General features: G+C 37.0%; 1 protein-coding gene across 8 annotated transcripts in view; it reads left to right on the forward strand.

Annotated features, from left to right (window-relative positions):
* Nucleotides 1-27,435, forward strand: part of LOC141573916 (ankyrin repeat domain-containing protein 26-like) — a 91,742-nt gene that overhangs the window by 41,580 nt on the left and 22,727 nt on the right. For 4 of the 8 annotated variants that reach the window (XM_074346326.1, XM_074346332.1, XM_074346325.1 and 1 more), the window contains 17 exons: nt 1,313-1,419; nt 2,732-4,399; nt 6,487-6,639; nt 7,252-7,303; nt 7,683-7,752; nt 10,412-10,472; nt 10,557-10,744; nt 12,008-12,137; nt 12,541-12,602; nt 15,123-15,216; nt 17,643-17,671; nt 17,863-17,935; nt 19,738-19,992; nt 21,595-21,668; nt 22,807-23,547; nt 25,629-25,780; nt 26,271-26,441. In XM_074346326.1, coding sequence (XP_074202427.1) covers nt 6,609-6,639; nt 7,252-7,303; nt 7,683-7,752; nt 10,412-10,472; nt 10,557-10,744; nt 12,008-12,137; nt 12,541-12,602; nt 15,123-15,216; nt 17,643-17,671; nt 17,863-17,935; nt 19,738-19,992; nt 21,595-21,668; nt 22,807-23,547; nt 25,629-25,780; nt 26,271-26,441 — 2,183 coding nt within the window. In that variant the 5' untranslated portion in view covers nt 1,313-1,419; nt 2,732-4,399; nt 6,487-6,608. The remainder of the gene's footprint in view (nt 1-1,312; nt 1,420-2,731; nt 4,400-6,486; nt 6,640-7,251; nt 7,304-7,682; nt 7,753-10,411; nt 10,473-10,556; nt 10,745-12,007; nt 12,138-12,540; nt 12,603-15,122; nt 15,217-17,642; nt 17,672-17,862; nt 17,936-19,737; nt 19,993-21,594; nt 21,669-22,806; nt 23,548-25,628; nt 25,781-26,270; nt 26,442-27,435) is intronic. The other 4 variants (XM_074346329.1, XM_074346328.1, XM_074346330.1 and 1 more) reach the window with 4 other exon arrangements.

Below are 27,435 nucleotides of genomic sequence, written 5' to 3' on the forward strand. Positions count from 1 at the left end.
GTTGATGTACTATATTATATGTTACAGGTATATAGCTGAGTGTTTCACAAATTTTTAAGGGCTATGCTCCACTTATGGTTATTATAAACTATTGGCTCTTCTCCCCAGGTTGTGCAATACATCCTTGTACCTTATTTTATGCCTGATTGTTTATACCTCTTAATCCTTAATCCTAATTATCCATTTGATTAACAATCAGGGAGAATTCGATACAGATAGATTGTAGTTTTAGTAGGCATTGGAAAAATTCTTGAAGTGGGTATTATGAGTCTTAATCACAATTTTTATTACATGTTAGGGCCCAGTGTTTTTGTGTGTAAGACATATGATTCTAAAGAAAGGCAAGGTTTTATATACAAATACTTGATTTATACCCAACTGTTTGGAAACACAGCAAACATAAAAACACAAGTGGGCTATAGACTAAACATGCCTGGGTATGTTCAGTTTGTCTCCACACATTGAGTCAACATTTAAAATTTAGGAGACTTGTGCAGAAATCTACACTTCAGAACTTCTCCTAAAGAATCAAATCTGGTCCCCCTTGAGCCCAGGCCTATGTGGTCTGCTGTGCAGAGGTGGCCCCTTCTCGGTGGGGCGTGTGTTCTCCAGTTTGCTGTCCTCACTTGTGACCTTCACTTACTCGGGCCACCTGTGTTGCCTCTGTAAGCATTTGAATTTCCAATTCCTGTTGTATATTTTCATAAATATTTCAAGATTTTAAAGACAGTCTATATTAATTTATAGTCTACTTCATATTTTATAATAATCCCTTAAGAGTGGGATGGAATTTTTCTAATTAGAATTTTTAAGTTGGTTTCAGAAAAACTTTTTCTTTACATGCAAATAATCATATTCCCACTGGAATGTCTGCAAGCTTTATGAGATTAGTCATAGTTGTAATTGGATAGGTTATGCATGTTGCAGACAGTATGGTATCTTTCTCCTCAGCGTGGCTCCTTAGAAATGTAGTTGATTCAGTAGCTAAATGGTTCTCTCTGGAGCAGTGTTTAGAGTGTCGGGAGTAGTAGTTGAGCAGTAAGGTAACTAGAGAATGCGTGACACACGCTGCAATAGAAGCGAAGGTTCTTGGAACCAGCAAATGTCTGAAGTGAGTTTCAGAGAATGAAACTTTGGAAGAGGTCCAGGAGGAACCTTTTAAAGAGAAGGAGCACAGAGGGGTGAGGAGGAAGGGGCTACTTTTTATTTACTTTATAGTGTATGTTTAAGTTCAGAGACTTAAGTTTTTAAATTCAGTTTTGAAATTTATATGTAATTTTGTACATTGTCAACTGTTTTTACTATTTTACAGTATAACTTGACACCATTTTTACTCGCCGTCAGGAAGAACAAAGAAGAAATGGTCAAATTTTTGATAGCGAACGGGGCAAATGTACATGCAGTCGACAAGCTGCAAAGGTACAATAGTTTGTTCTCTCTCTCTCTCTCTCTTTCTAATCTTAATGTTGTTCTAGAGTAGTAACAGCCAATCAGAAAGGTTAACCTAATAAGAAGAGGATTAACTTAGAATCAACACATCATCAGTTAGGTAGAAAAGCAATTATTCTGCCTGGTGTGACAAAGAACAGTATGCAGCAGGATTCATCTTCCTTTATGATAGCGACTGATGTCATTTGCATCCTGATTGTTTTGGTCATACGATCTTACAATAGTTCAGGGATTTCATTTTAGTTTTATTAGTATGGACTCTAATTTTAATTTACCTTATGAGACAGTGTTGAGTTTCTTCATTCTTTTATAAGTTGTTTTAACCACTTCTTGGTATATATTTTTTTCTTAAAAGATGCATATTAAACAAAGAGGAGTTTGTTTTGTCTTTTGGATGACTCTGCTTTAAATTACTTTCTTTGAAGGATACTGATGTTATTAGGTTATCACTGAGTGAGTATCACTAAGAGAGTAACTATTACCAGATACTGTGGGCTCATCAGTTTTTATCCTTTTTCATTTCTAGTACATTTTGATGTTTTTATTTTTAATTGATGATGGTAGAAGGAAGAGAAATAGCTTTAATTATTGAATAAACATTCCCTTTAAAGAAGACAAGTCATTGGTGGATGATAAAGAGGAAAGAGCTGGGCTTTAGAGTCAGACGAGGTTGAATTCCCAGCTCTCCTGCTGGTCAGGTGTGTCATGTCCCTGGGGGACATGACTTATTACCAACCAATATGTTTCCTGACACGTAAAGGAGGGTCGTAGTACATCCTTCAAGGGTGGTTGTGCCTAAGAAAGACCATACGTAGACTATTCAGGTTAGTGCTGGGCACATGCTTCTCAGCGTGATTAACTGCAGCCATGACTCTTTTTATTGACATTTTTATTCATATTACTGTTTTCAGCCTGCAAAGAGCTTCTCCTTACCTGACCTCTAGCTGATTTTAAAGTATTGTATTTCAGACGGGGGAAGAAATGGGGAATCCTTTATTTAAATCTTTACCTACTTCAGATAATGACCTCAGCATCCTTTCTTGTCCTTCAGAGGACTTTAAATTAGCAACTTCTACTATGTGCTACCCAAGTAGGACAGGAGGCTTCTTTTTTGTCCCTCCGTTTTGGCCTTGGAGGTAATTTGCAAAGATGAGCACTCGAGCATGTACATGGTCAGTTCTCCAGGGGTGGGCAGGATATTAACTTGGTAAAATAGATCAAACTAACTGTTTAAGTTAAGCTAACTAAGTTCCTAAGAGTGAAGTTGTCTCTTTTATTTTAGATCAGCACTGATGCTTGCTGTACGTCATGACTCACCGGACGTAGTCAAGCTGCTGCTTCAGAGACGTGTTAATGCCGATCTGCTAGATGTACACGGACAGTCTGCTGAACGATATGCGTGTTCTAATGGTTTTAAACAGTAAGTGTTTACATTAAAGTACCAGTTATCTCTAAACTGAGGTTGGAAATGATCTAACTGTGACTTGTTATGTGACAGGTGAGAATTCCTAGTTGGGAGCAGGCACTTTGGGGATGGCAGTGAGACCCTCCACATCATCAGCTGGAAACCAGCAAAAAACCAGACTAGTGAGATGGAGCAGTGGGCACAGGGTTCTTTATCTCAGAGTTTGTAAGATGTTTATCCTTAGGGTCCTGCTGTTCTCCATTTCATTCCAGTGTAGCCCCAATGCATGGGGTACAAATAATGTCACATATCTGATTTTTCTAACTAGTTGTTTGGGTCTTGAAATGTTTAGTAGAGCAGAAAATCCCGCATTTTCCTTTGGGGACTTTCTTGTATAATCTTCCTCTTGAATTTTCCAAGAACCTGAGGAATTCCCTAAGGCCACAGTGACAATCCTCTCCCACAAGGCATCGGGGCAGGGCGAGGGCATTCTAATCGTTCTCTTGTTTCCCTTGATTCTGTTGCTGCAGCGTTGGTACTAAAACTGGTTTTAACAGGATCTCCTCGGCAGCTGGGTCTGGGGTCTGGATGTTGCTCTCTAAAGACCTTTAACAAAATTTTAAAAGAAGAAAAGGAAAAAGAAACTGGTCCTGCAGTCGGGTCATGATTGACCTCTGCTCCCGGGATGCCTGTGCTGATCCAGTTTCCGCGGTCTTCGTGGCGATGGACACGTAAACTTCAGAGTGACAGCTTGTTTAGTTCTCATACATATGCTTGTATGAGGTCATATATTTATAAATAAGTTTAACTACAAGTTAGATAGTAGCTGAGGTGCCCTGAAGTATAAACCACGAAGAACAGCTAATCACCGTAATTTGTAACATTTTCTGAAAACTGTCACATTTAAATGTTACACCTATGAAAAAAACACACATTGGGTTTTATTTGGGATTCTCCAATAGTTCCAGCATTAAAGTTCAAGAACAAATTATTCCATTCTTCCAGTATTTCTCTGAGCATCGGGGGATACATTATCTCATTAAATCTTCATAATACTCTTATGAGTATTAATAACTAACTGCCTGACAGTAAGATCCCAGTTTTATAAAGGAAGACTGAGCTGAAGAGAAGCACCTTGTCCAGGAACAAATAGCTGTTGGTTATAGAGCTGGGACTTCTGAGTTCGAGATACTTTCCGTATGTCAGGCTCGCTCTAGTTAAGTTGCTGAGCTGTAGTGCCCTCAGTTCATGACTACTTCACCTTACTTTTTTTTCTTTTTTAATTATACATCTTAAATTTAAAAGTGTAGATTGTACAAATTTGAATATATGGGACAATTGAAGTTTTGATACTGCCTGTGATATTGTCTGAAATAACCTAAGAATTTAATATATTTGGTAATTGTTTTTCATATTACTATTCAAGTACTAATACTTATTTATCACATTTTTTTATACATAGCCTTTACCAGCTGATTGTCGACTACAGAGACGGAAAGATTCCAGATACTCCCCCTCAAAATAGCGACCCAGGACAGAGTTCTGGTAATAAGTTACTCTTGTTGGGCCCACCATAGATAAAGAAAGTAAGGTTGAGGAAATTTTGATAATGAAAGAGAAGTGAAAAAGGCCAGTGTGTAAATTTTGTGTATGTTTTCATTTTTTTAATTAATTTTTTCTTAATGGTCTAGTATTCAGAATTATGTAAGAAGTTAATTGTAGGTAATTTAAAATCTGAGACAATATTGTCTGAAAAGAAATTCATTTATTTAATCATGGCCCCTGAAGTCCCATATTATATCTTTGTGTAAGTAAGAAAAATAGGTTTTTAACTTTGTTGCACATTTCCTGTAACAGTATAACAAGTCGGCCTTGTTACAGAGCTGGCTCTTTAATTCTTACAGCAAATGGATTACATTGGGTAAATGAATGCTAGTTATTGCATAGTGATTAGTCTCATTAAAAAGTGATTGTCTTTGAAACTGGGAGCTCAGCAATACCTTCCTGGTGCTGTAAACAAATGGCCAACAATTAGAACTGCACAGCTGGGCCAGTGTGCAGCATACTAGTAAGAGGTTGTTTTTTAAAGGTACCTAGTGATAGGGCAGAAGTCAGGAAAGCAGTGCCTTGTTGAGAAGCACTGGTTACTTTTCACATCATTACACCAACAAGGGCTCTCTCTCACCAATTTCATTCCTCAGAAGTGCAAACAGAATGAAATATGTTGCCTTCATGAGAGTCAGATGTTTTCTTCTTTTTGGGGGATACTTGTCATCAAACTATATTTTGTTAGAACAAGATTTTCTATTGCCATTAGTTAAAGGATTGTCATAATAAATACTCAGCACAACTCAGGACTCAACAAATTGTAAAAAAAAAAAAAAAAAGCACAGAAGTGCTTCACATAAAAAAAAAAAAAAAAGACGACTGTGTTGCCTAGATGTGACCCCTAGCGTGCTGTTCAGTCTGAACTGTATGAGGGCACCTTTAACTTAGTACACCTTGATCAAGCAAAGAAATTCTGTTGTAGGAAACACAAAGATGGAAAAGACAGAGTTTTGGTCTTCAAGGTGCTCATAATACAATAGAGTTGTCCCTGGTTAATGTCTGTATATTTTTTAAACAGGATTTTCAAAGAAAACATTCCTATCTGTGAATTCATCCACTTAACAGATGACTATCAAGTGTCTTTTAGGTACTAAGCACCACTCTGACGTTACAGAATGCAAACAGGTCAAAAGCACAGTTCCTGGCCTCCAGGAGCTTGTTGCTGTCATCCTCATTTTTATGATTGGCTTTACTTTATTCTGTGCTTACTGTGTCCCAGAGCCCACTAGGACTTTGTAACTGTCTTTATGTATGTTTTATTGGTACTTAATATGTACCAAATACTTTTAAGTCCATGGTAAGGAAAGAAGTTTTTTAAAAATGGGTAGGATGTTAGGTAAGCCATGCAGAGCGAGTAGAAGTTTGCCAGGGAAGGAGGCAGAAGGGCAGTGTTTGGTGGGCGGAACATCTTTGAAGATTACATTTGGCAGAAAGGACAGCGGTGCAAAGGCTAAGATGTGCCAGTGAACTTTGCAGGATCTGTGAGTTTCATTTTGTTGGTGCAGAAAGGATGCTGTAGGAATGGTTGGGAACGAGGTGACTACCTAGCTCAGGCATGCTTCTGAAAGCTTTTCTAGTACTATAGAAAGGAGTAGGTCTGCTGTAGACCTTGGGAAATTTGTCAGAATGCTTTTAGCTGCAAATAATAATAGGAGCCCTAAGTAACAGTGGCTACAGCAACAGGAGTCAGGATTGTTTAGAAGGTTCGGTGATGTCATCAGGATCCCAGATGCTGTCCCTCCTTCAGCTGTGAGGCTGCTGGTGTTTGATGTCGCCCTTCCTGGTCTGCTGATTAGCAGCAGCTCCAAGCATCATCTTCTCACATGACAATATCCGCAGGCGAGGAGGGCTGCTTCTCTCTGCATGTTTTCTGTTAACTAAGAAGAAAACAGAGGTGCTTCCGGTAGACTTCCCCTAGCATCTTATGGGCTGGGCTACATCACATGCTCATTCCTCAAGCAGCCACTGGGAAAAGAAATGCAGTTACTGTGATGACCTTAAAACAATCATTTCTCTTTTTGCAGCTAAGGAGAGTTTACCTTCTTCGCATGCTGGGGCAGAAAATATCCAAGAAAAGTTGCAATTGCCCAGCAAGGACAATGAAGAAGAAGTGGTTGTCGATTTGGGAACCAGCAATGGCAGCTGCATGGATTCAGTGAAGAATGTTGAGCAGAAGAGTAAGAAGATTCGATTTGAGTCTTAGGGTTTCCTGTTATGACATAAAGCGGGGATGCACAAGCTTTTTCTATAAAGGGCCAGAGAGTCAATATTTTAGGCCATGTGATGTCTGTCACGTCCACTCATGTCTGCCATTGCAGTGTGAAAGCAGCCCCAGACCGTATGTGAGCGAATAGGGATGACCGTGCCCAGATAACACGAGGTTGACAAAGCCAAATGGCAGGGTGGGTTTGTCCCATGGGTATCATCCAGAAATACCATGCTATGTAAGCTTGACATTGTCAGTTTATGATACTGATTCTACTAATGGTTATCATTCTTTTGTGAGTCTCATAAAGTTTGGTTGGTATTTTGGTCCTTGTAAACAGCAGTTCACTTTAAAATATCAAATTTGGATAAACACCCTTTTCTTTTTTGATAAATATAAAGGAGGGGAAGTGGTTTTTATGCTTAATTACCTACCAGGAGTATACTCAGTATTCACTCAAGTGTGTAGTCTCCAGGTGTGGTCCCAAAGGAATGCTTTTTAACAAAACATTGGTCTTATACTTTTAATATTCTGTATTTTTCTGTTGCTCATATAAACTCTATTTTACTTTCTTCTTTAATAGAGAGTTTAGTGATTAAGGTTGCACCGAGGTTTGAAGACATCTCTGTAAGCCGGTAGGATTTTATGGATTTTTAAAAATTACATGTTGACTAAGGGAACACAGAGAAAAGAAACAAGGCTTGTTGAGTGTCCTACTCTGCGTTTGACACTGTTTTATGTACTTGGCATTTGTTACCTCATACAGTCACCACAACAGCTTTGCAGAGTAGCTGTGCTGTTATAGCTTACTTCTAGTTAATTAGGCAACTGTAACTTAAGGAGGTTGACTAGTTGACCCATGATTCCATGGTTAACAAGTAGTTGACCTGTGACTTAACCATCAGGCAGCCTGGCTCCCAAATCTGCTTTCTTATCCCTCAGCATAGACTTTTGTGACTTGTTTGTTTAAAGAAATGAACTCACTCATTTTTGATGTGTATTTTTGCTCCAAAGTATTTCACCGAAACATGATGTTGATGATTCACGGCCTCCATCAGATGATGACTTAGATCTTGCTCCCAAGGTAAAGTGTTCTCTTGTGAAATTAATTTTTCTGCTCTGAATTTAGTTTTGTGTAGTATTTACTCTTAAAACTTAGCAGTGTTCTGCCTATCATTGTTTTATGTTTGTATGAGAAAGTTGGTCAGAGTAAACCATTTTATAAAAATGTGGCAGGGTTTTATTTTTTCTTTCTTTCTTTTTTTTTTTTTTTTACTTTGGTAAATACTGAAGATGAGGCTGAAGCAAAATGGACTAGAAAATAGATCACGACAGGAAAATTGTACTGTGAAAAGTCTTCCCACAACAGAGGAAGTGTGAAGCTTGGCCAGGGATAAGGATTCTTTGACTTAAACCACACTGACGGCACTTGTATAATACTCTTGCCTCAGGGATATCTTCAGTGCACACAGCTACTTACTGTGATAATCATGGCCTCTTCCTGGGGCCTTTCAGTTCCAAAACTACGTAGCATGTATCTCCCCCCACCCCGGACACTTTTTATTTTGATATCAGAGAGTTGTGAGGAAAGAGTTTTTTGTTTTTGTTTTTTTTTTAACTTTATTTCTATCTCTGGTTCTGCATTAAGACTAAAATAATAGTTGACATTCTAGAAATTTAGAAATTAAAATTCTGTTTCTCAAAATCCATATTATAAAGAAATTCCTCTGTGTTTTCTAAATTATCCCATTATGAGTATATTCAAAACTCTGCATCTAACTGAAGAATACACATTTTCCCTAAAATAACAGCCAGCTTTAAATGTAGGCTCTTAATAACAACCATATGATGGAACCGATTTCAGAATTCTTTTGTATTATAGTTTTAAAAAGTATGTCCAGTCCTCGTGTACCATTTTAAAATTTCAAGTTTCAGACATTTTGTAGTATAGTTATTTACATATTTATCTTATAGCCCCTGCATCAGTATACACCGCTAGAGATTAGGGAACATAATTGTGCATTTCCTGGAGCACCTAGAATAAGGTCTTAAATGTAAGAAGCATTTTAGTATTTTTTGAATGTGAATGCATGAAGAGACATGGAATGCTGCATCATGCTGCAGGTAATATAACATGCACACTCTATCATAATGAAATCTATTTGATGATACAGGTAATATAATATGTGTACTATGTCATAGTGAAATCTATTTGAATTCTAAAAATATGACAAATTTCTATTCCCTTTGTTTAGGTTGTAAAAGTTCAGTTGTTATGAGAGGAAATATGTCATAAATGCCGAGGAAATAGATAAGAAGTATATGATAATTAGGAAAAGGTTACAGTCTGTTTTTCAGTATCCATCAACTGTGAGCTTAGAATTTGAGATGAAAACTTTTTAACCTTCTTTTAGCCCCCTCTCATGTTCCATTAAAGATATGTTTTCAAGCCCTATATTATCCTTAGAATCCTGATTACCAGTTCTTTGTCTAGGTGGAAAGCTGATGTGTTAGGAACTTTCTAAAATTATTTTTCTCTCTCTCTAGTAATAATTGGCAGCATTCAGGTAGTGAGAGATGACCATGTTCAATTGAGTGACTTACAGTGACAAGATTTAACTCTTACAGTAGTATTTACAAACAAACAGTTGTAGAGTAATACAGGTCAGTGTTATTGGGGATATACTATGAACAAAGGCCTTTGTTTTATATATATGTTTTGTACATCATATATTTTGATATTTTTATAAAGTTTGCTGAAGAATAATATATATACTTGCATATATAACTTATATTTTTATATATATAATAAAAAGGTAAAACAGAGGCTTTCACTCATCGTATATCCCTAACAATACTGATACATCCCTGATCTATTATATATAAATGCTGAAATATATATATTTCTCCACATGCCTTGTTATACTTACATTTTTCTTTTTTTCTTGCCCTAAGTTTGTACTTGACTAGTCATGTCTCATTTTTTCTTTTCTTCCTCCTCCCCACTTTTGTTTTTAATGGTTTGCCCCAAACTTAATATTTTTTTTTGCAGAAAACACTTCTTCAGTGTCTGTTCTTTCAGTCCATCTCACTCTGCCTCTGTAAACATATTTAGTGACAGCTTTCTGTTTACTATGTGTGTGGCTTTCACTCATGAGTCATTGCCCCTCAGAATTACTTTTGTTTTTATTCCTCTTTCTTAGAAGTAGCTGAATTTGAACAATCATTTGTCTTCAGCTTTTTGGCAAATGGAATAGAAGTAGCTTATCCTGTTTGCTGTTCTAACTCATCCAAATAAGATACTGCTAAAAAGTAAACTCTCATATTTCCCTCATGAGAGATCATTCACACATACATAAGTCATGCAAGCACATTTCAAAATATAACAGTTACTTTAAATTTCTTAATGTTAGTTTTTTCAATAGGACTCTAAACTATCAGGGATAAGTTTTTGTTCTAGATCATTTTGGTCAAGAATGTCATCTAATGGATACCATAGTGTTGTATAATAATCAATGAGGGGTAAAGAAAGTAACATTTTGGGACCCCGAGGTCATCTCTCATAATCCTCACCCCATGAGAAGATGTAGGTTGGTAAATGACAGACCCAGGACTTGAATCCATATCTGAATGACTCCGAAGCCAGCGCTCTTTGTGTTAGATCATCTAGGAATGGGGAATGTTATAATTACTTTATTCAATTTCATATTTGTTGTTCTTAAAGCTGTTATTTTCTTCTCTAGAAAGTCCGGCATCCAAGATTCGCAAAGCTAATTCAGGCCTGGGGAGAACCCGTGATAAACAGTAAGTTATTTGAAGACTGTCTTTTTGTGTTTTCACTGGTGAGAAATTATAGATAATTTCATCTACCATACCTTGTCGCTACAGCAGAGGCAAAAGATGGTGTTTTGAAACCAGGAACTAGCACCTTCTTTGAGGACAATAATTCTAATAATGAAAATGAAGATGCAGTTAGAACCTTTTCCCAACCATCAAGTGAAGTTTCAGGCTTCTCTCATCCTGCCTCCCCAGCACCAGAACCTCTCACGTCTTCAGCAGTCCTTGGTGTTACAGAGGTAAGTCGTTTTGTTTTTAACTTTTCCCTCCTGTGCTTTTTCACTTACCGTCCCCCTGATTCTCATGGGGATGAAAAGGATCCTACAGAGGAATGGAAGTGCTCAAGATCACAATAGAAAACAGTGTGATAACAAGAGAGGTACACGTGCAGGACTGAGATTTGTAAAGTTTGGTGGCATAAACAGTTCTCAAATATGCCATTAAGAAAGGAAAGATAAGAAAGCAACTGGAAAGAACAGCTGGATGAATATGAAGATGGGCAGGGGTACAAAGGGGAAGGATTCATCTAATAAGGACAAGATGAATGAGTGTCAAAATGAGAGAGATTATTATACAAACACAGCAGAAATAGTGGGGTTAAGTGAGAGCAGGAAGTCTATAGTACAAATTATGATAGAAATTACCTCAAATTCAAATTAAGAGAGGGAAAAGTCAGGTCATGGAAAAAAGTGCTCAGACTCTTCTGAAGGACATATAGCTGATTTTATGAACAACAGAAAGAAAATTTGATCCTCACTTTTTTCTTTTTGGTTATAGAAGTTTGTTTTTTAACTCAAATGTAGTTGATGTACAGTATTGTATGAGTTACAGGTGTGCAGTAAAATGATTTGGTTATACATATATATGCATATATCTAATTCTTTTTCTTTCTTTTCCATTGTAGTTGTTTGTGAGATATTGAATATAGTGCCCTATGGAAGTTAGTTTTAACTTGAAGTTACTTCTTTTTTTAGAAGTCCTCACATTTAAATTGATGAAGTGATGTCTTATATTTAATCTAGGAAATTTTGTCTCTCCATTCCAACCCCAGTAACTGTTCTAGTTTTCCATGTGACTTATCATGCTGTTTCACACCTCGACCTTTGGCTCAGGCTGCCCTTTTTAGAACCCCCTTCACATCTGCTCTCTGCACAGGGTCTGTCTTTTAAGACACAGTCTGGTCTTCCCAGCATTCCCTGAGCTATTGACATGCAGCAAGTCTCTTCTCTCCTTTGTGCCCTTACTGTATCTGTTCACTGCAGGTGTAGAGCTGCTGAATGATACTTGTCTGTGTTGATTCATTTTCATGTGTCTCTGTCTCCCCTAGAATATAGAGCAGAATCTGTCTTTTATGTATATTGCCAGCTTCTCCCAGGATAATGCCTATGATGTGATGGATACAGTAAATATATGTTCTCTTCCTGACTGATTGAATGACCAGGTGTAGGAATATGATGTTTTCTGAAGTTGGGTTTTTGTTACATTTTGTTTTGTTTTTATAGGAAGAAGCAACAAAGCCGAAAACTGGGGGGAAAGAGAATGGCACTCGGACTATTAACAGCGTTCTAAAGGAGCAAGCAGATCATAGCAAATTGATTCCTGTTGATGGAACACATAAAAGTGACAGAGGTGGTAAGTCAGTGAGCATCTATGGATTTTCTTCTGTGCTTAAAAGTTAATGTGGTTGGAGGGGGGAGGGTATAGCTCAGTGGGAGAGCGCATGCCTAGCATGCACGAGGTCCTGGGTTCAATTCCCAGTACCGCCATTAAAAAAAAAAGCTAGTGTAAAAAATGTAAAGTGTGTAGATCCAAATATGATGTCCATTTCTTCTTAAGTGTTTTTCTTTTGCCATCTTCTTTCATAAATATCCCAACTACGACCAAGTTTTCTTCCAGAAAATGCTTCAACCCTCTGAAATTCTTTTCTGCCACTTTATTTTCTTGACATATTCATGAATCAAGATAGACTTATATATATATTTAACTTCCTAGCAGTATGTGTTCTCATTAATGTATCTGTGACTGCATTTTGTAGATGCAACTTCAGCATTAGGATTAGAAGAAAAGGAAGATGTCGAATCACCCTTGGATTCTGAGGTGCTGCCTTCTAGTATTATTTTCAAGTATAAGCGTTGCGTGATGTTAAAACATAAATGGAGGGATGTTTTGACTTCACTTTCTCACTTTTGCATTTTCCCAGCCAAATTTTTTCCTCATTTTAACCCACACTTAGTAAAGTCATTCCATGCTACATGTCATACTACTGCAGAGTGCACTTCTGTTAATTTTCCAGACTCACCTAATGAAACTGGTGTATGTAGTGCAAAAGCCAAAGCTTAGAAGTCACAGGGAATCGGTTTGTGTTCTGAAGTTACCTTTTCTAAAAACTAAAGAAAATAATTCTTGGTCAGCCTGTGACCAGATGTTTGTTTCTTCGTGATAAGTGAATGTGTAAAACTCTTAGTGAGATTCAGAGAGAGAGAGGTTGTACAAAAAAAAGAAAACAAAAAAACCCCCACAAAAAAACGGTGTTTTTGTTTGTTTAACCACTTTGTTCTTGAAAAGACAGTGCCTGTGAATTGAAAGTACCATTATATTTGGATTGTCAAGTAGATCTGCAATGAACATTTCAGGATAAGCAAAAGCATGTGGAATAGTAATAAATATGTGGGGTTAAAATACCAGCAGTTTGGTTTAGTGATGTTTTAATGAGGACAGCCCATTTTGGGTAGGGAAAATAGCGTGCACTGAGTACTTTTATGGCGACTGAACTTGAAGGAAGCTAAGTGCAGGGTAGTGATGACCTATTCCAAGGTGATAGCCATGGAAAGAGGCAAGAAGAGCCTGAACCCTTGGATCTCGGCAGCTCCTGCCTAGTGGCACAGCACTGTATCTGAAGTCAGCAGAGATAGCATCCTGGTTCTGACCCACTGTGGGATCTTGGAAAAACTTGTCTGACTTATTTGAATGTCAGTGACCTCGTTCAAAAACATGGTACTGATACGTACGTCTTAGGTTATGTGTCATGAACAAAAATGTGGTAACAAGTGTGAAAACACATTGTCAACTGTAAAGGGTGCTATAGAAATGTAAGACAGAATTATCACAGTGGCCACTAGTGACCTAGTGAAATGCTGAGGACACTTTTTTAAAATCTGAAGGACAATAAAATGGGAAAGTTAGAGCGGGCATGGGGATTTCTCATTTGGGGTATGTTGAGTGTTGGTAGACTATTATCGGACATCTCTGATAGGTATATAGTGCTTTAGTACTTGAAGCCCTCTGGGGGTTTTAGATGTTTTGACCTTAAATAAATTCCTGTTCCTGAACACCAGCTATGCACCAGGCAGTTAGACACTGAATGTCGCAGTTGAGGGGTTAGGCTGTAGTGGCAGGAACAGAAGAACAAGTAAACAGGAACCCTTTATCAGGGACAGTAAGTCCTTCATATAAGGAACGTGGAGAGCGTTAGTTTAGACAACAGTGGGGGAGTTTGTAGTTAGGACGAGGGTGGAGTAAGGGTGGAATTTAGGTAGTCAGAAAAGAGCTGAGTGTGACCAGAGCTGCCAGGTGATGGACAGGAAGGAGCCAGTCACACGAAGGTCCCGGGGAGGGATGTTCCGGACAGAGAGATCAGCGGGTCACATCTGCTCATCACCATACTCCAGCATCTTGGAGTGACCAGGAAGCAGCAAGTGGGTAACCGTCCTTAGAATCACTGTTATTATTGTTGTGTGTAGAAAAGAGAATGTGCATCATAAGGGCCTGGCACATGCGGGTGGTCACTAAGCAGTGTTCTTATTCTTCCCTAAGTAAAGTAAAGCTTATGGTACTTTTTTTGAAGAGCTGCATAGCTACATTAAACATTTTTCTGCTGTTAATTTAAACAAATATTTTTCTTTCTATTTTGGTACTTTATTCAACTATTTTCCCTATCAATAAAAGTTTTATCAAATAATAGTTAGATTCTGCTAAGCCTTTGTTTACTGAAATGTAGCAGTTTCCACAGTGTTCTGTTAATACTCAACATGACAGACTCTAAGGCTTCTTTTCATGCCATGTATGCTATTTTAATACTAAAAACAATATCTGTACTAAGAAACATTTTAAACTTATAGCACACTTATTAAAGAATATATTTAAATATGTATATTTTTAATTTTACTTTTTACTGAAGTGTAGTCAGTTTATAATGTTACTTTCAAGTGTACTGCAAAGCAATTCAGTTATACATATAAAAATACATATTTTTTTAAACGTCCTCTTCTTTTGTCGAGGAATGCAAAATGGAATTAGGTGTTTTGAAGTTAATTCTTTGTTGAAATCTGCATGTAAGTCAGTATTTTGTCTGTGAAAATATTTGCTCTAGCTTTCCATGCTCAGTTTACAGAGTCAAAAGCCAAGTGAAGATAAAAGATAGACTTGATCTAAAGAGTGTGTATGAAATTTTCTATTTAAGTGTTTGGGTTTCCAGGATATGCTTATTTTGTTTTTAAGTGTAATTGCTTTTAAAGTAGGAAATTAAAAAAATAATAATAAGGTAGGAAATGCAGGTATTTTGTTAGAAAGGAATCAGGAAATCTTTATGCAACTCATTATTAATATTAATTTTAACAGAGTATCTCCGAGATTGAACTACCGAACTGTATCGATCATTTATCTGGAGCTGCAGGTCTAGGAGAAAAAAATACATTAAATGGACAAATAGAAAGTAAGTACTGTATTTTATTAAAAAAAAAAGTCATTTTACAGAATGTTGATTTAAAACATGGATTTGGATCTATTCTCTCAGCCAAAGAAAATCACCTGTTGAACATATAGTGAGAAAAAAGAGAAGAGGAAGTATATTGTATATCTTACCAGGTGTCAGCAACAGATTAAACTAGAATGCTGTTTAAGGAGCTCAGTTGTTAGCTTTCTTTCAAGATGCTCTGTGACCTGAGGACAGGCAGGAAACCAGGAGGAGGGAAGGAGGGAGTGAAGAATGAGAGAGGTAGAGAGGAGGGGAGTGAATGAAGGAAAAGGAGGGGGCGGTCCCTGGCAGGAGGTGGTAATGTAGAATAGTTCTTTAGGAGAAGGAAGACAAGAGTGTTTGAAATGAGACGGGTATGAATTGAGCTTCTTCCAGCACCAAAGCTTGTCCGGGAGGCACAGCAGAACGTTCCACTCCCCCGTCCCCCTGACCTTTAGGAAGGCAGCGAGGACTGTGGTACCTGATCACGCAGAGCCGGGTGTGGCTGCCGGTGAGCACAGGCATGTGTGGTCAGCTGTCAATGTCTGGACCTTCGTGTCATGCAGCGTGTTGCTGCCTTATAGGATGGTGTCTCATAGGCCAACAGAAGAGTGGGAAAGAGGAAGAGAGCAGGGTGCATTCCAGGGAGGTCAGGGGAGCTGGAGCCTGGTAAAGAGTCCACTGAAAAGTCTGCAGCTCCTGATGCAGCTTTTGGGGAAGTGTTACAGTGAGACGTGTGCAGCTGGATTTCAGAGAGGTCAGTTAAGTCCGAGTGCTATAGAAGCAGACTCGGTATAGACCGGAGTTTCTCAAATTTTAGTCACCTGGGGACCCAGTGAAAAGTGCACATTCTGAGCAGTGGGTCTGTGTTTCTAACAAGCTCTCAGGTGAAGCCCTTGTTGCTGGTCTTCAGATCACGCTCAGAAGGTAGACTTGTGTTTAGGGGAATCTGGAAGAAGAGCCACTGGGGAGTTAAAGACAACAGCAACAAGGAAAAGCATGATTTTGTTTTTCTTTCTGAGCACGTTCATAGCCAGAGGGAGGCAAAGAGTTGAAGTAGAAACTAGAGATGTAAGCTACTGCTGCTAAGCAGAGAGGAAAAAGAAGTGGTGGGGATCGTCTGTCAGAAGAATAGAAAAGGGGAAGATTTAAGACCACAGATGTAGAGGTACCTTTGAAGAGGAAAGTGAAAGGAAGGAAGGAGGAAAAAAAGGCAGCAGGTAGGTGATTTTGGAATTGAGGAGGAAACTTGAGAGAACTCCTTTTCAATGGTGTCAGTGTATTTGCACTGAAGGTAGGTTAGATCATTGCCACTCCAGAGAATACTGGAATCAGGAGGGGGCCTAGAATTGGGGTAAACCACAGCCTCTCCTCCTATCAGGCTTCAAAGGTAAATGTTGTATTGGTATTTGTTATTCCAATGAGATTAACTTGAATATGAAGCATTGACTGTGCTTTTTGTTTGTTTGTTTAAGGATAGCTAATTTTTTGAGAAGACAGTTGTTTCACAAAAATCCTTGTAAACATTAGCCTGATTTACCAAACCAAACTACTTTTGGAAAGAAAAGAAACTAACAGGGTTCATTCCATAAATGCTGAAGTTGTTATTTTCACTGAATACTGCACAGGTTTTGAAATATAAAAGACTTTTAATATCTAATAATTCTGTGGCAATTAAAATTTATTTTGATCACCAGATTTCAATATTGAAAACTCAGTATACATTCTTTCTTGTATGAGTGGATCAAGAAACATTGATGGCTAGAGGATCCAAGAAATGTAGGCATACCAATAGCCCATGTGGGTATGGGAAAAATATTTTTATGAACTATTATCCTACAAGTGTGTATCCAAGGCGATCAATTCATAACACTTTCTCTGATGAGAAGTGAATTGCACATTCAAATGAACTGCCATCACAACTGTGGACTTCCTAAATTACAGGACGAATTGAAGAGCATGATAAGTACTTGTAGTCTAACGGTGTCAATCGCATTAAAGATGTGCTGTGGCACTTTACGGTCAGCTTTCACATTTGTCTTCTTGGAGCCGTGATTTGTTCCTCTGATTAGAGATCGCTTTTCTCCTTCTCAGGCAGCAAGTTCACACTGGTATATGTACACGTTTCTATTTTATAAATAAGTCACTTGAAACATAATCGTACGTTTGAAATCTTAACTGCATGTTTTGTTAAACCTATATTCCCGTTCTTTATTGAGTATCTATAATGGATTCATGTTTCTGTCTTGTTGCTGTCCTAACTGCCCCTGAAAAACAAAACACCGAAACCTAACGTGTTCATTTCCAAAGCAAGCACGAGGGTTGCGCAGTACTAACTCTGCGTGAATGGGTAGTTGGCTTTCATATTTACATCTAATTGACTATGTGTCCCTTTTGGCTTTTAGATTCTACTGAAAAATATCCTCACTTGAAGGTAAGAACTTTTATACTTTTATCTTGATTTTTTTTTTTTTAATTTAGTGAGGGTACTGGGAATTTAGCTTAGGACCTCATGCACTGCTAAGCAGGCACTCTACCACTGAGCTAGACCCTCCCCCCTTGAATGATTACTACAGATTGTATCAAATGTACATTATTAATCGGTGTGTTTCAAAAACCATTCAGCCTGCAGTTGGAGTGAAAGATTCTGTTCCTAAGAAAACAGGAGAAATGAAGAATTTACAAACATTCAAATCAGGTAAATTCTGCAATACAAATTTAGCTCTGAAAAGAAGTACAGTCTTCTTATTGGTAATTCCTTTTATTTCTTCAAATTTAATTGAAAGATGACATAAATAAGGCAGATGTTATTAGTGGTATCCATGTTTGAAAAATATATATAAGCTTAAGAAATAGATTTTTAAAATGTCAGCTTTGACTTGGATGTTTCTGTTGAGGTTGGGAGACACTAAAGTGCTCAGCTTGGAGTCCCTATACTCTTCAGGGATTCTGAGAGATTGATTATTAGGTTCTAAGATTTTTCCAGTTTTAAAATGCTTAATTGAATTTTGACCTTTATGTAGAGTAAAGCTTCCCTTGCTAACATGTCAGTCATATTTCACTTTAATTATTTCATCTAGTGCTATCACATTGATGATATTTATTTATTTCTGTATTTATTTATTAATGAAGGTCCTAGGGATTGAACCCAGAACCTTGTGCATGCTAAGCATGTGGTCTACCACTGAGCTATTTCCCTAGCCCAAAGGTCTTAAGCCAACTGGATGGTTTGATTAGCGCTCTCTCTCTCTCTCTCTCTCTTTCTCTCTCTCTCTCTCTCTGTGTGTGTGTGTGTGTGTGTGGTGTCTTTGATTATTAAAAATGATGGAAGTAATTAGTCCTACCTTAATGTTTGGTAGATATGATATTTTAAAACAATAATCCTAAAAGCTTTTGGGTTTAGGGTATTTTTTATACTATTAAAAATTATTGAGAATTTTGAAGAACTTTTAAGTGGGTTGTATCTATTGATGTTTAGTATATTAGAAAATAAAGCTGAAAGATTTAAAAAACAAGCACACACAAACATTCCATTCACCATTAGAGCTTTGATGTTATCACATGTCATGTATCTGGAAACCTCCACTGCACCCTTAACAGAGAATGAGAATGAAAATAGCATTCAGTACTATTGTGAAAATAGTTTTGACCTCCTGGACTCCCTAGATGGAGGGAACATGGGGCTTCAGGGCTTCTCAGATGACACTTGAGAAGTGCTGTTTTAAACAGGGTTCATGGATGTGAAATAATAAAGGGGCCCTTGTGATGAAGTGGGCTTTAACGTTCACTTCTACATTTCTCGCCTTTTCTTCTTTAACTTGTCTTAAAAAGTTTGAATCTGACAACTTAATTCTTTTTAAAAAAGGAAAACATTTTTGTTAGATATTTCCTGTCTCATGGCACTCTGTACTCTTTGGATCTGGTTTGTACCTAGATTTACCCTATTTTTATATGGAAAAAATTAGTTACTCAAGGCTATCCTTTCTTATATAAATTTATGATGTTTATCCAAGGGTTAAGGTAAGAATTCTGAAGATATTGGTACATTGAGGAAAGACTGTCTCATTGTAATTTATGTAGTACCATTCAGTAAAAGTTTTCTTAAAGCCCACATCTCTAGGACTCAATACTGTCATGCATATTTAAACATCCAGTAAATGGCTGGTTAGGCATACATTTTGTTAATGAAAAAATTCATATGTTGAAGAATCATAATTGTTCATAAAGCTCTTACAGAATGTAGACTGTTTTATAGAGAGTGATGAGTGAATCCAAATTAGTAATTCTAGAAAATTAAAGGTAGAAAAAAGAGAGACAGTGGTTCCCTATATGAACAGCAATGACATGTAAATTACAACCAGCTGGGAAGGAGCAGTGTGTTTGGTGGAGAGGAGGGCATGGGGTTGAGGACGTGGGGCTGCTGCTCTGGGAAGAGAATTCGTAAAAGTTAGTCATTTGTATTGTTGTTCACATTCTAATAAGTGGAAACTTTGTTTTCAGGTTCTTCAGACTGGGTTTCTACTAGTTTGAGCCTCAATAATGAGGCTGGTCAAAGAGCCGAGCATTTGAAAGCTGATAAATGTCCGTTGGTATCACGATCAGTGACCACAAACCAGTCAGCACCCACAGAACTGAGGCAGACGGCCCTGGTATATAAAGACCGGATGAATATTGGAGCTGTGTCTGTGTCAGAACATGCAGCGCTCCGTGGCCTGTGTGAGTCACAGCTGCCAGAGAACAGAAGCCGCAAAGAAGGTAATAAAGCAGCATAGAGAACTAGCCATAGTCTACCTGTGCGTGGCTTCACCATACTCTGACTTTGCAGAAATCATTTTGTGGCAGGATCTCCTTTGTGTTTACTCCTTTTATGCAACCTACAACCAGACAATACCTTTTGGCATGACATTTACATTCATCCTCTGACCATAGCAACATATTAAATAGCAAAGAGAATTAGGTGAAAGTAAATTCGTTCAGAATAGTATTTAGCACGCTCCTGAGAGCGGGTAGAAGGGTGATGTCTAGAGCTTTGTGACTAGTTGGGAAACCTAGGTGGCCATCCAAAGATTCCCTTCTCAAAGTATGGTTTCTTAGCTTTATTTTTATCTAGCTCTGAATTTATAAATATTTGTTATAGCTATATTCAGTGTAACTGAAAAAGCACCTCTGCAACTAAATATCAAAGTATTTCTAGTGTATTCTCTGCCTTTCTGTATTTTAGTAGTGGCTTTCCCAGCAGTAGTGGCAGTCATTGGGAATTTGCTACACAGGACCTCCTTCTTAACTGTTTCCACACAGTATATCAACTTGTTTTATTATTTTTAATGGATTGATGGGTCGAAAAGGATATTGGTTTCTAAGGAGTGCTTTATCACTTAAAAATAATATATGGAATATCAATTCTGATTCTTCTAGGATACCCAGTCTGTTGATTAACCACATCTAATATGTGTTCTACTTTATATACCAATTAATTTAGTGCCTTAATCAGTGATATAATCAGAGCTGTAGTAATAAGTCATACAATATTTTTTCTGCTCCTATAGTTTTATCTTTTCTTTCCTTACCTGCAGAATTAATGTTGTATTTACAAAAGATTCTCAGTTATCTCCTATAGTAGTGACTACAAGCTCTAAACTCAAAGTTTTTCTAATAAATACTGTTTATACACAGATACTTTTAAGAGTTTGTCCTCTACAGCATGGGAGCAAAGAGGATAGACATGTAAAGAAATAGTTTACAGTTCAGCTGGTGAAGACACACTAGAAAAATCTGTGAAGTACCAAGGTAGCTCCAAGGAAAGAGATCCCTGTGTCTGTGTGGAAAGACAGCTGCAATCCAGGAGGACTTCACAGAGCAGGCTGAGTCTTCAAAGAGGAAAAGGAATCTGTCAGAACAATAGAGGGAAACATTTCAGATTAAGGAAAGATAAAAGCATAAAAAGTAACAGTAATTTTGGAAACCATGTTTAACATTGCTCTTGAAGCCTGGTATGTTGTTAACAAGGTACTGTTAGGAGGTAGAGAATAGAGTCTGTCGTGACTTTGTATATTTCTACTGTATTTTTAAATTTTGTTTTATTTCTCTTTGTCTTGTTCATGTCTGGTGAATCAATTTGTGAATGAAACTTTGAGATGTTTGTATGCCTTTAATCTGGTAACATCTAGTATTTCCCAAATAGTTTGTTGAAGTTTTAGATAATTAGAAGTATTTCTTAAAGAAGTAAATATCCAGCTAAAGATTAAGTTTAATTTCAACTGTCAATTGATGAAATGTTTTTTCTGTTTTTATAAAGCTGATGCCTTTGATCTAGCTGTTCTAAGTAGTGAATTTTAACTAAGCATATTCATTTTTCAGCAGACCTAGACTTACAAAGGGCATCTGAGGAAGAGCAAGAAAGACTTGATGGAAGTGAAAATAACCACTCACAGGTATGTAAAAATGTAAATTTAAGTTTCTTGTTTAATACTGTTTTCTGTGGTTTAATAACACAGTTCAAAAGAAATTGCCTTTCAAACTAGACTTTTAGAGTCAATAAATAATTACTTAATATTTAGTTTTTAATAGCATTTTATCTAATTACAAATCTTAAAGTATTGTTAGGATCTGTAATAATTTATAGTTACACTTTATCCTTGGAATTGAGGCAAAAAACCTTCCTGAATATGGCTTACATCTTCCATCTTTATAAATTCCTCACATGATGAAGGTGATATCAAATATTAAATCATGTGATATAAGCAGTTGAAATTGTAAATAATATAGCAGTGATGGCCACCAAGTTAGTTTCATGTAAGGAACAGTCATTCCCAGTGGTCCAAATTTGCAGTTTCAAATTGCAAGTCATTAATGCCAAGGTGAAAGATTTCTTCTGTCTTGTGATCTCTATGTAATCGATTTCAGAATCTACAATCAGGGAGAGAATAGGGGTCATAGAGTCAACCCAACTGCCTAGTAAGAGAATCAAACCTTCCACGATTGGACCTTTGCTGTTAGGGAAGAAACAAAAACTTTCTAATTTATTTCATTTCAGGGTAGGAAGTCAGTAAATATTATTAAAAATTCTTTTATTCACTCTCACTAGTGAATGTTAGAGTATAATATAACTCAGTGGATGCAGAGAATACATATTGAGATAGATCACTATCGTAGTATATCGTTTGCATTAAAATTCAGGAATTTGTTCCTCTGTCTGATTGATGTTAATTGATTTTGGCACCTAATAATTTCCAGTTTGCTTATTCTCCAGTTACTAGTCCTTTAAAAAAATCTTTACATGCACTGGAGGGGCTCACTAAGGTATGAGAGGTGAAATATTTTTTAGTGAGGAAATCTTTGTAATGTTAAAAATCTAATCTCTAATTCTTGGTAGATTTAACATGTGTGAATTGTTTAGTTCAAACAAACAGTGACGAAGTTAGGTTTCTGAGTTCCTGTTTTTCTCCTGTTTCAAGGCTAAGGCAAGTTATGTTTCACTTCTTAGTTTGTGACTAGCCAAACATAGATTAAGAAGTTTGTTAAATTTTAAATATTTTCTAAGTTTTCTTTATCCATACTTGACTACTTAAGGATAAATGTGTTTTACAAGCATGTACTGTGAAAGAAAGGAAATCTGAAGATCAAATCAAGCAGATTAATCTTTCATTTGTGCATCTGCAGAAAATGCCTAGAGAACCAGAAATGAATAAGGAACATGACAGAAAGGACATACCTGTGTCTTCAAAACATTCTTGTGTGGAGAAGCATGAGGACATGTGGGTCAAACAAGGCAAATTCGACTGGGAAAACAATTCAGAATTTATCACAAAGAAGTCAAATCAGAAAATCAGTAAAATCCATGAAAAAGGCAAAATTACTTTTCATCGTAAGGTAGTGTCACTACATGACAACTGTGAACTACGTGGTGACTTAAAGGAACTACCTTCCAACGTGACAGATAATACATTTGATTTTGAGGAAGTAGATGCACCTGGAGCCTCTGTCTCTATAGGATTCCAGGCAGTCTCTGAACACAAAGAGCCCAGTCTTGAAAATGTTTTTCCATTTTATTCCAAGTCTGAGTCAAGAAAGTATGGTTGCCAGTCATCTTCAAAACTTTATTCAAATGAAAATAAGTTGGATGAAAATGGTAAGCCAGACACTGAACACGTTTTTGACAAAACTGAGGAGAGTTTTTGTAATGATAGAGAAAATGAAGTATGGAACCGAGTTCCATTTAAAGTGAAAGAAGACCAAGAATTTGCTACAAAAAGAAAACCGAAAAGGAACCAAAATACTCACTGGAAATCAGACATTGGACATGCACCTCAGGTAAGTGATCCACAAAGCCTTTTTGGTTTGTGGCTTGCCCGCTCCAGTGAGAAGAAACACATGATTCAAATAAAAAGTCATGATATGTCTGCTGTTTCAATTACTTGTAAGAAAACCAAACCAATACAAGACCAGCTCCAGAAGCCATCGCTTGCAGATAACTGTGGTGCTGATAAGTCTAAAAACATGGACCCTGAATTAGGAAATGTGAGTTCTTCTCCATCAAATGGTAACAGAACATCCAAAGTATATCTAAAAGAGTTACACACCAAGGTATGCAAAGGTTTAAGAATAAGGTAGGCATGTTACAAGTAGAATTCCTGGGTTTGGAAAAAGAAAATTCAGCTTCAGAAAGAGGTAGAGGTTCCTTTGCTGCTACTCTGTTTTTTCTCTTTATCAATAATCTCCTCCATTCTGATCCATATTTGATCTTATTTTCCACTCTATGAAAATAGCCTATGTATAAAACGGGGTCATCTAAATATGTAATCGTGTAGAAACAGACTATTTCTGCCATCTAAATAACAGGAACTCAGGGAAGTATTTTCCTGGGTTTTGTTCCTTAACCAACCTAAGTCTCTGTGCCAGTCTTTCATATGAAGTGGGAAAGTAATTCAGCTGTGTGCCACATGACCTTCTGAGCCGGAATAAATGCAAGTGAAATGGCTTAGGAAATATAATAAGCTCAAGGGTTTTTTTTGTTTTTTTGGTTTAATCTGTTGGCTTAAATGTAAGTTGCACTTCCATAGAATGGGAAGGAAGCAGTGACTGAGAGAAGGGATATAAGCACAAGCTCTCAGTAAACTGATCCGTGTAATGTGCGTTAGTGAGTGCAGGCTTATCTGTCTTACTGATCACTGGACACTTAGAATTCCATCATGGCCGCTTTGAGATATTCTTAAGAAGAACTACATGTGCTCCCACATGTTCTTGAATCACCACTTTCGGGTGTTTCTGTTGAGTCACTTACATTATATTATTTAGTAAAATGTAGCAAGTTTTGGCATGTATGATTTTATTATATAGGTAGTATGAACCCTCAGCAAAAAAAAAATTCAGTATTTATCTCCAAAAGAGAAAACTTGAGTTTTGAGATGCACTGAATGATGTTTTTAGTTCCAGTAATAGATTTTTATAATGTGTGTGTTCTTTTGTGTGAGGTGCAAAGAATGTTAAGGATAGAACTCTGAAGGTGTTCTCCTGTAATAGAAAAAGGAGATGAGCCCTGCCCCCAACTTTGCCAAAGTCACACTTTTAACTTATCTGATCAATTTGATGAATTTATTTTGTGGCTTATTAGATTCAGTGTTAGAGAATTGTATCATCTCTTTTGACACTGTAAAATGCTGGGGAATACTGCTTTAGGGAATTTGGACAAATCACTTAACCTTTCTTGGTTGTGTTCCCATTATCAGTAAACAGTGGGGCTAAAGTAGATCACTCATTACTCCTATGCCGTCTAGCTATAAAATGGTCATGGTTATTAAATGTGAAATTGGGAAGCATTATTCCTTTTACAGAATTCCACACTAACTGGCAATTCATCAGTTTCACTCTGCTCCTTTCGGTAAAATTGGGTTTATATATTTTATTAAACACTTTTTTGATACCCCAGGATCCAAATGAAAGAAGAATTATAAAAAGTAGTAGGGAAAGGATAGCTTTAGCACAGAAAGAAGAATGTTTCCTTTCTGTTACTGAAGCACCAAGGTGTGACATCTTCTAAATCTGGCTGTTTAATGTAAAATCTAGGTGGTAAAGACAGAAGAGGACAAATTTTATGCCTTTGTCTTTCTATTTCTCTGTCTCTGCCATTCACATGGGGAAGAGTGGATGTAAGAGCACAACATTCAGAAAGTCCTTTTTGAAATTTTAGAAATTGTTTCTTTTCCTCAAACAGAAAGAAGCAGAATTTACAAACACTTCAATGACTTGAAATGATAAAAATTAAAATAAGCACAAAAATATTTTAATCAATTGAAATCAGGGCAAAGTCTGAGTCAAATGATAAAATGAATGAAAACAAAGTGTTTCTAATGAATAAAGTAATAATTACCCTTTGTATCAAACTTTCACTAAAGGTTGAAGTAGAAGAGAACAGGAACAAAAGTGAACTGAAAGGGTCAGAAACCATGTATGGTGGCAGTTACCATGAAGGATTAACTCGGCAGAGGAAGAGGGGAAAAAGTGATGACCGGCAGTTTCCTGCTCTGCAGAAAGGAGATTCTGATAGGTAAGCCTAGATCAGTATTCAGCAGTAGGTAATTATTATTTTCCTAGATACTGTTCCGCATTTCTTCCCAGGATCATCTCTCTACTTGCTTCCATGTATTTTGTACTCTTCCTTCCAGGTTCCCAGGACACACCTAAATGCCTTGTGCCTAATCTTTGTGCTCACATTCTAATCTCTTAAGTAGAATAATTTCCTCCTGTCTCTTTTGCTCATGACCTCCTGTTTATTTCCCTGTTCTGTAAAGCCTTCCTTATGCTCACTTTACTTTCATATGTTAGCTCTTGCTTATCACATTGTATCATAATTGTATATCTGTCTTTGAAGCAAGAATTTGTGTTTCCTTGCTTATGGTTGGCACTTGTTAACCATTTTGTGAATTAATAAATGACTGAAGATGGGTCAGAGTTGGTTTTACAAAAATTGTTTTTTTTAAAAATTTATCAGTAGAACTATTTTTTAAAAATTGGCTTTTTTATGGATTGTTTTAAAGTAGCTGTCCTGGCTTGCATATGAAGGAAGTAAAGAAGAATGAAAGTGGAAAACGGACATTAAAAGCATCTGTGACTTCACATGTATTGGAGAAGACTGCCTCACTGGCTGGTGGTCTCCTACACATGAATGAGAACAGCAGCTTAAGTGAAGGAGGTCAAGGTTGTGGCAGGTAAAATCTACAAATTCTTTATTTGTAGGTGAAGACGTATTAGCAGTGATTACCTTCTCTGGAAATAGAACAGCAGCATATAGTGCAAAGGCCAAGGCAAGAGAATTCTCAACTGTGTGGGAGGAACAGTGCCGAAAGGCTAACATGAGGACAAGTGCCTTTGACCGGAAGTAGTTTCAGTACTACGTTCCCAAGGAAGCCGGGCTGTAGTGAGTCGGTGTGAACAGCCCCTCAGAGGACATTCCCTGGGAAGGCAGGAGAGGACTGGGTGATAAGTGAAGGGGAACGTGGGGCTCGTGGGGGTTCCCTTTCTTTGTTTAATGATGAGACGGTAGATTGTAGAGCATGTCTCTTTGCTGTTGGATGCGATTCCATAGAAGACGTGTTTTTCAATTTAACTTTGTTTGCATTTCTGATATTAGAAAGTGTATTGATTGTACTATGTTATCTTTAAGATATTGTAGTAAACTATTCATGTATGGTTTTGTTGTAAGGGCTTATTCGTTAGTTCTGAAGCGTAATATTCTTACACAATTGAATATGCAGATAATGACTTTAAAGTTACACCATTGTCCATAGATTTTTAAAAATTGTATACTCATAATGACTATACAGACACTTAGGCCATACTGAATAGAGATGAATCATTCCTTGATGATTCTATAGTGTCCTTGACAGTATCATCATGAGTGGCTATGGTTTTGTATGCTATTGTAAAATATCAGGTTATATTAACTTAATATTTGCTTAGGTTCCAGGAAGAAGGGGAAGATTTTTTTATATATACAATAGAATAATAAACTATTAACAATCTATCACAGATGATTACTTTTGGATTACTAAGTTCTAAATTAAAAAAGCCATCATGGTCCATAAGGACCTGTCAAATGCATGAACAAACAGCTGAATGGATAATGAATGCCCGCTGATTAATGTCTTTAGCGAAAGCAAATCTTTATTAAAAGTAGATTTCCAGTATTGCCTAGGTCTAAAG

Source organism: Camelus bactrianus, chromosome 18 (assembly GCF_048773025.1).
Source record: "Camelus bactrianus isolate YW-2024 breed Bactrian camel chromosome 18, ASM4877302v1, whole genome shotgun sequence".
Lineage (NCBI taxonomy): Eukaryota > Metazoa > Chordata > Mammalia > Artiodactyla > Camelidae > Camelus > Camelus bactrianus.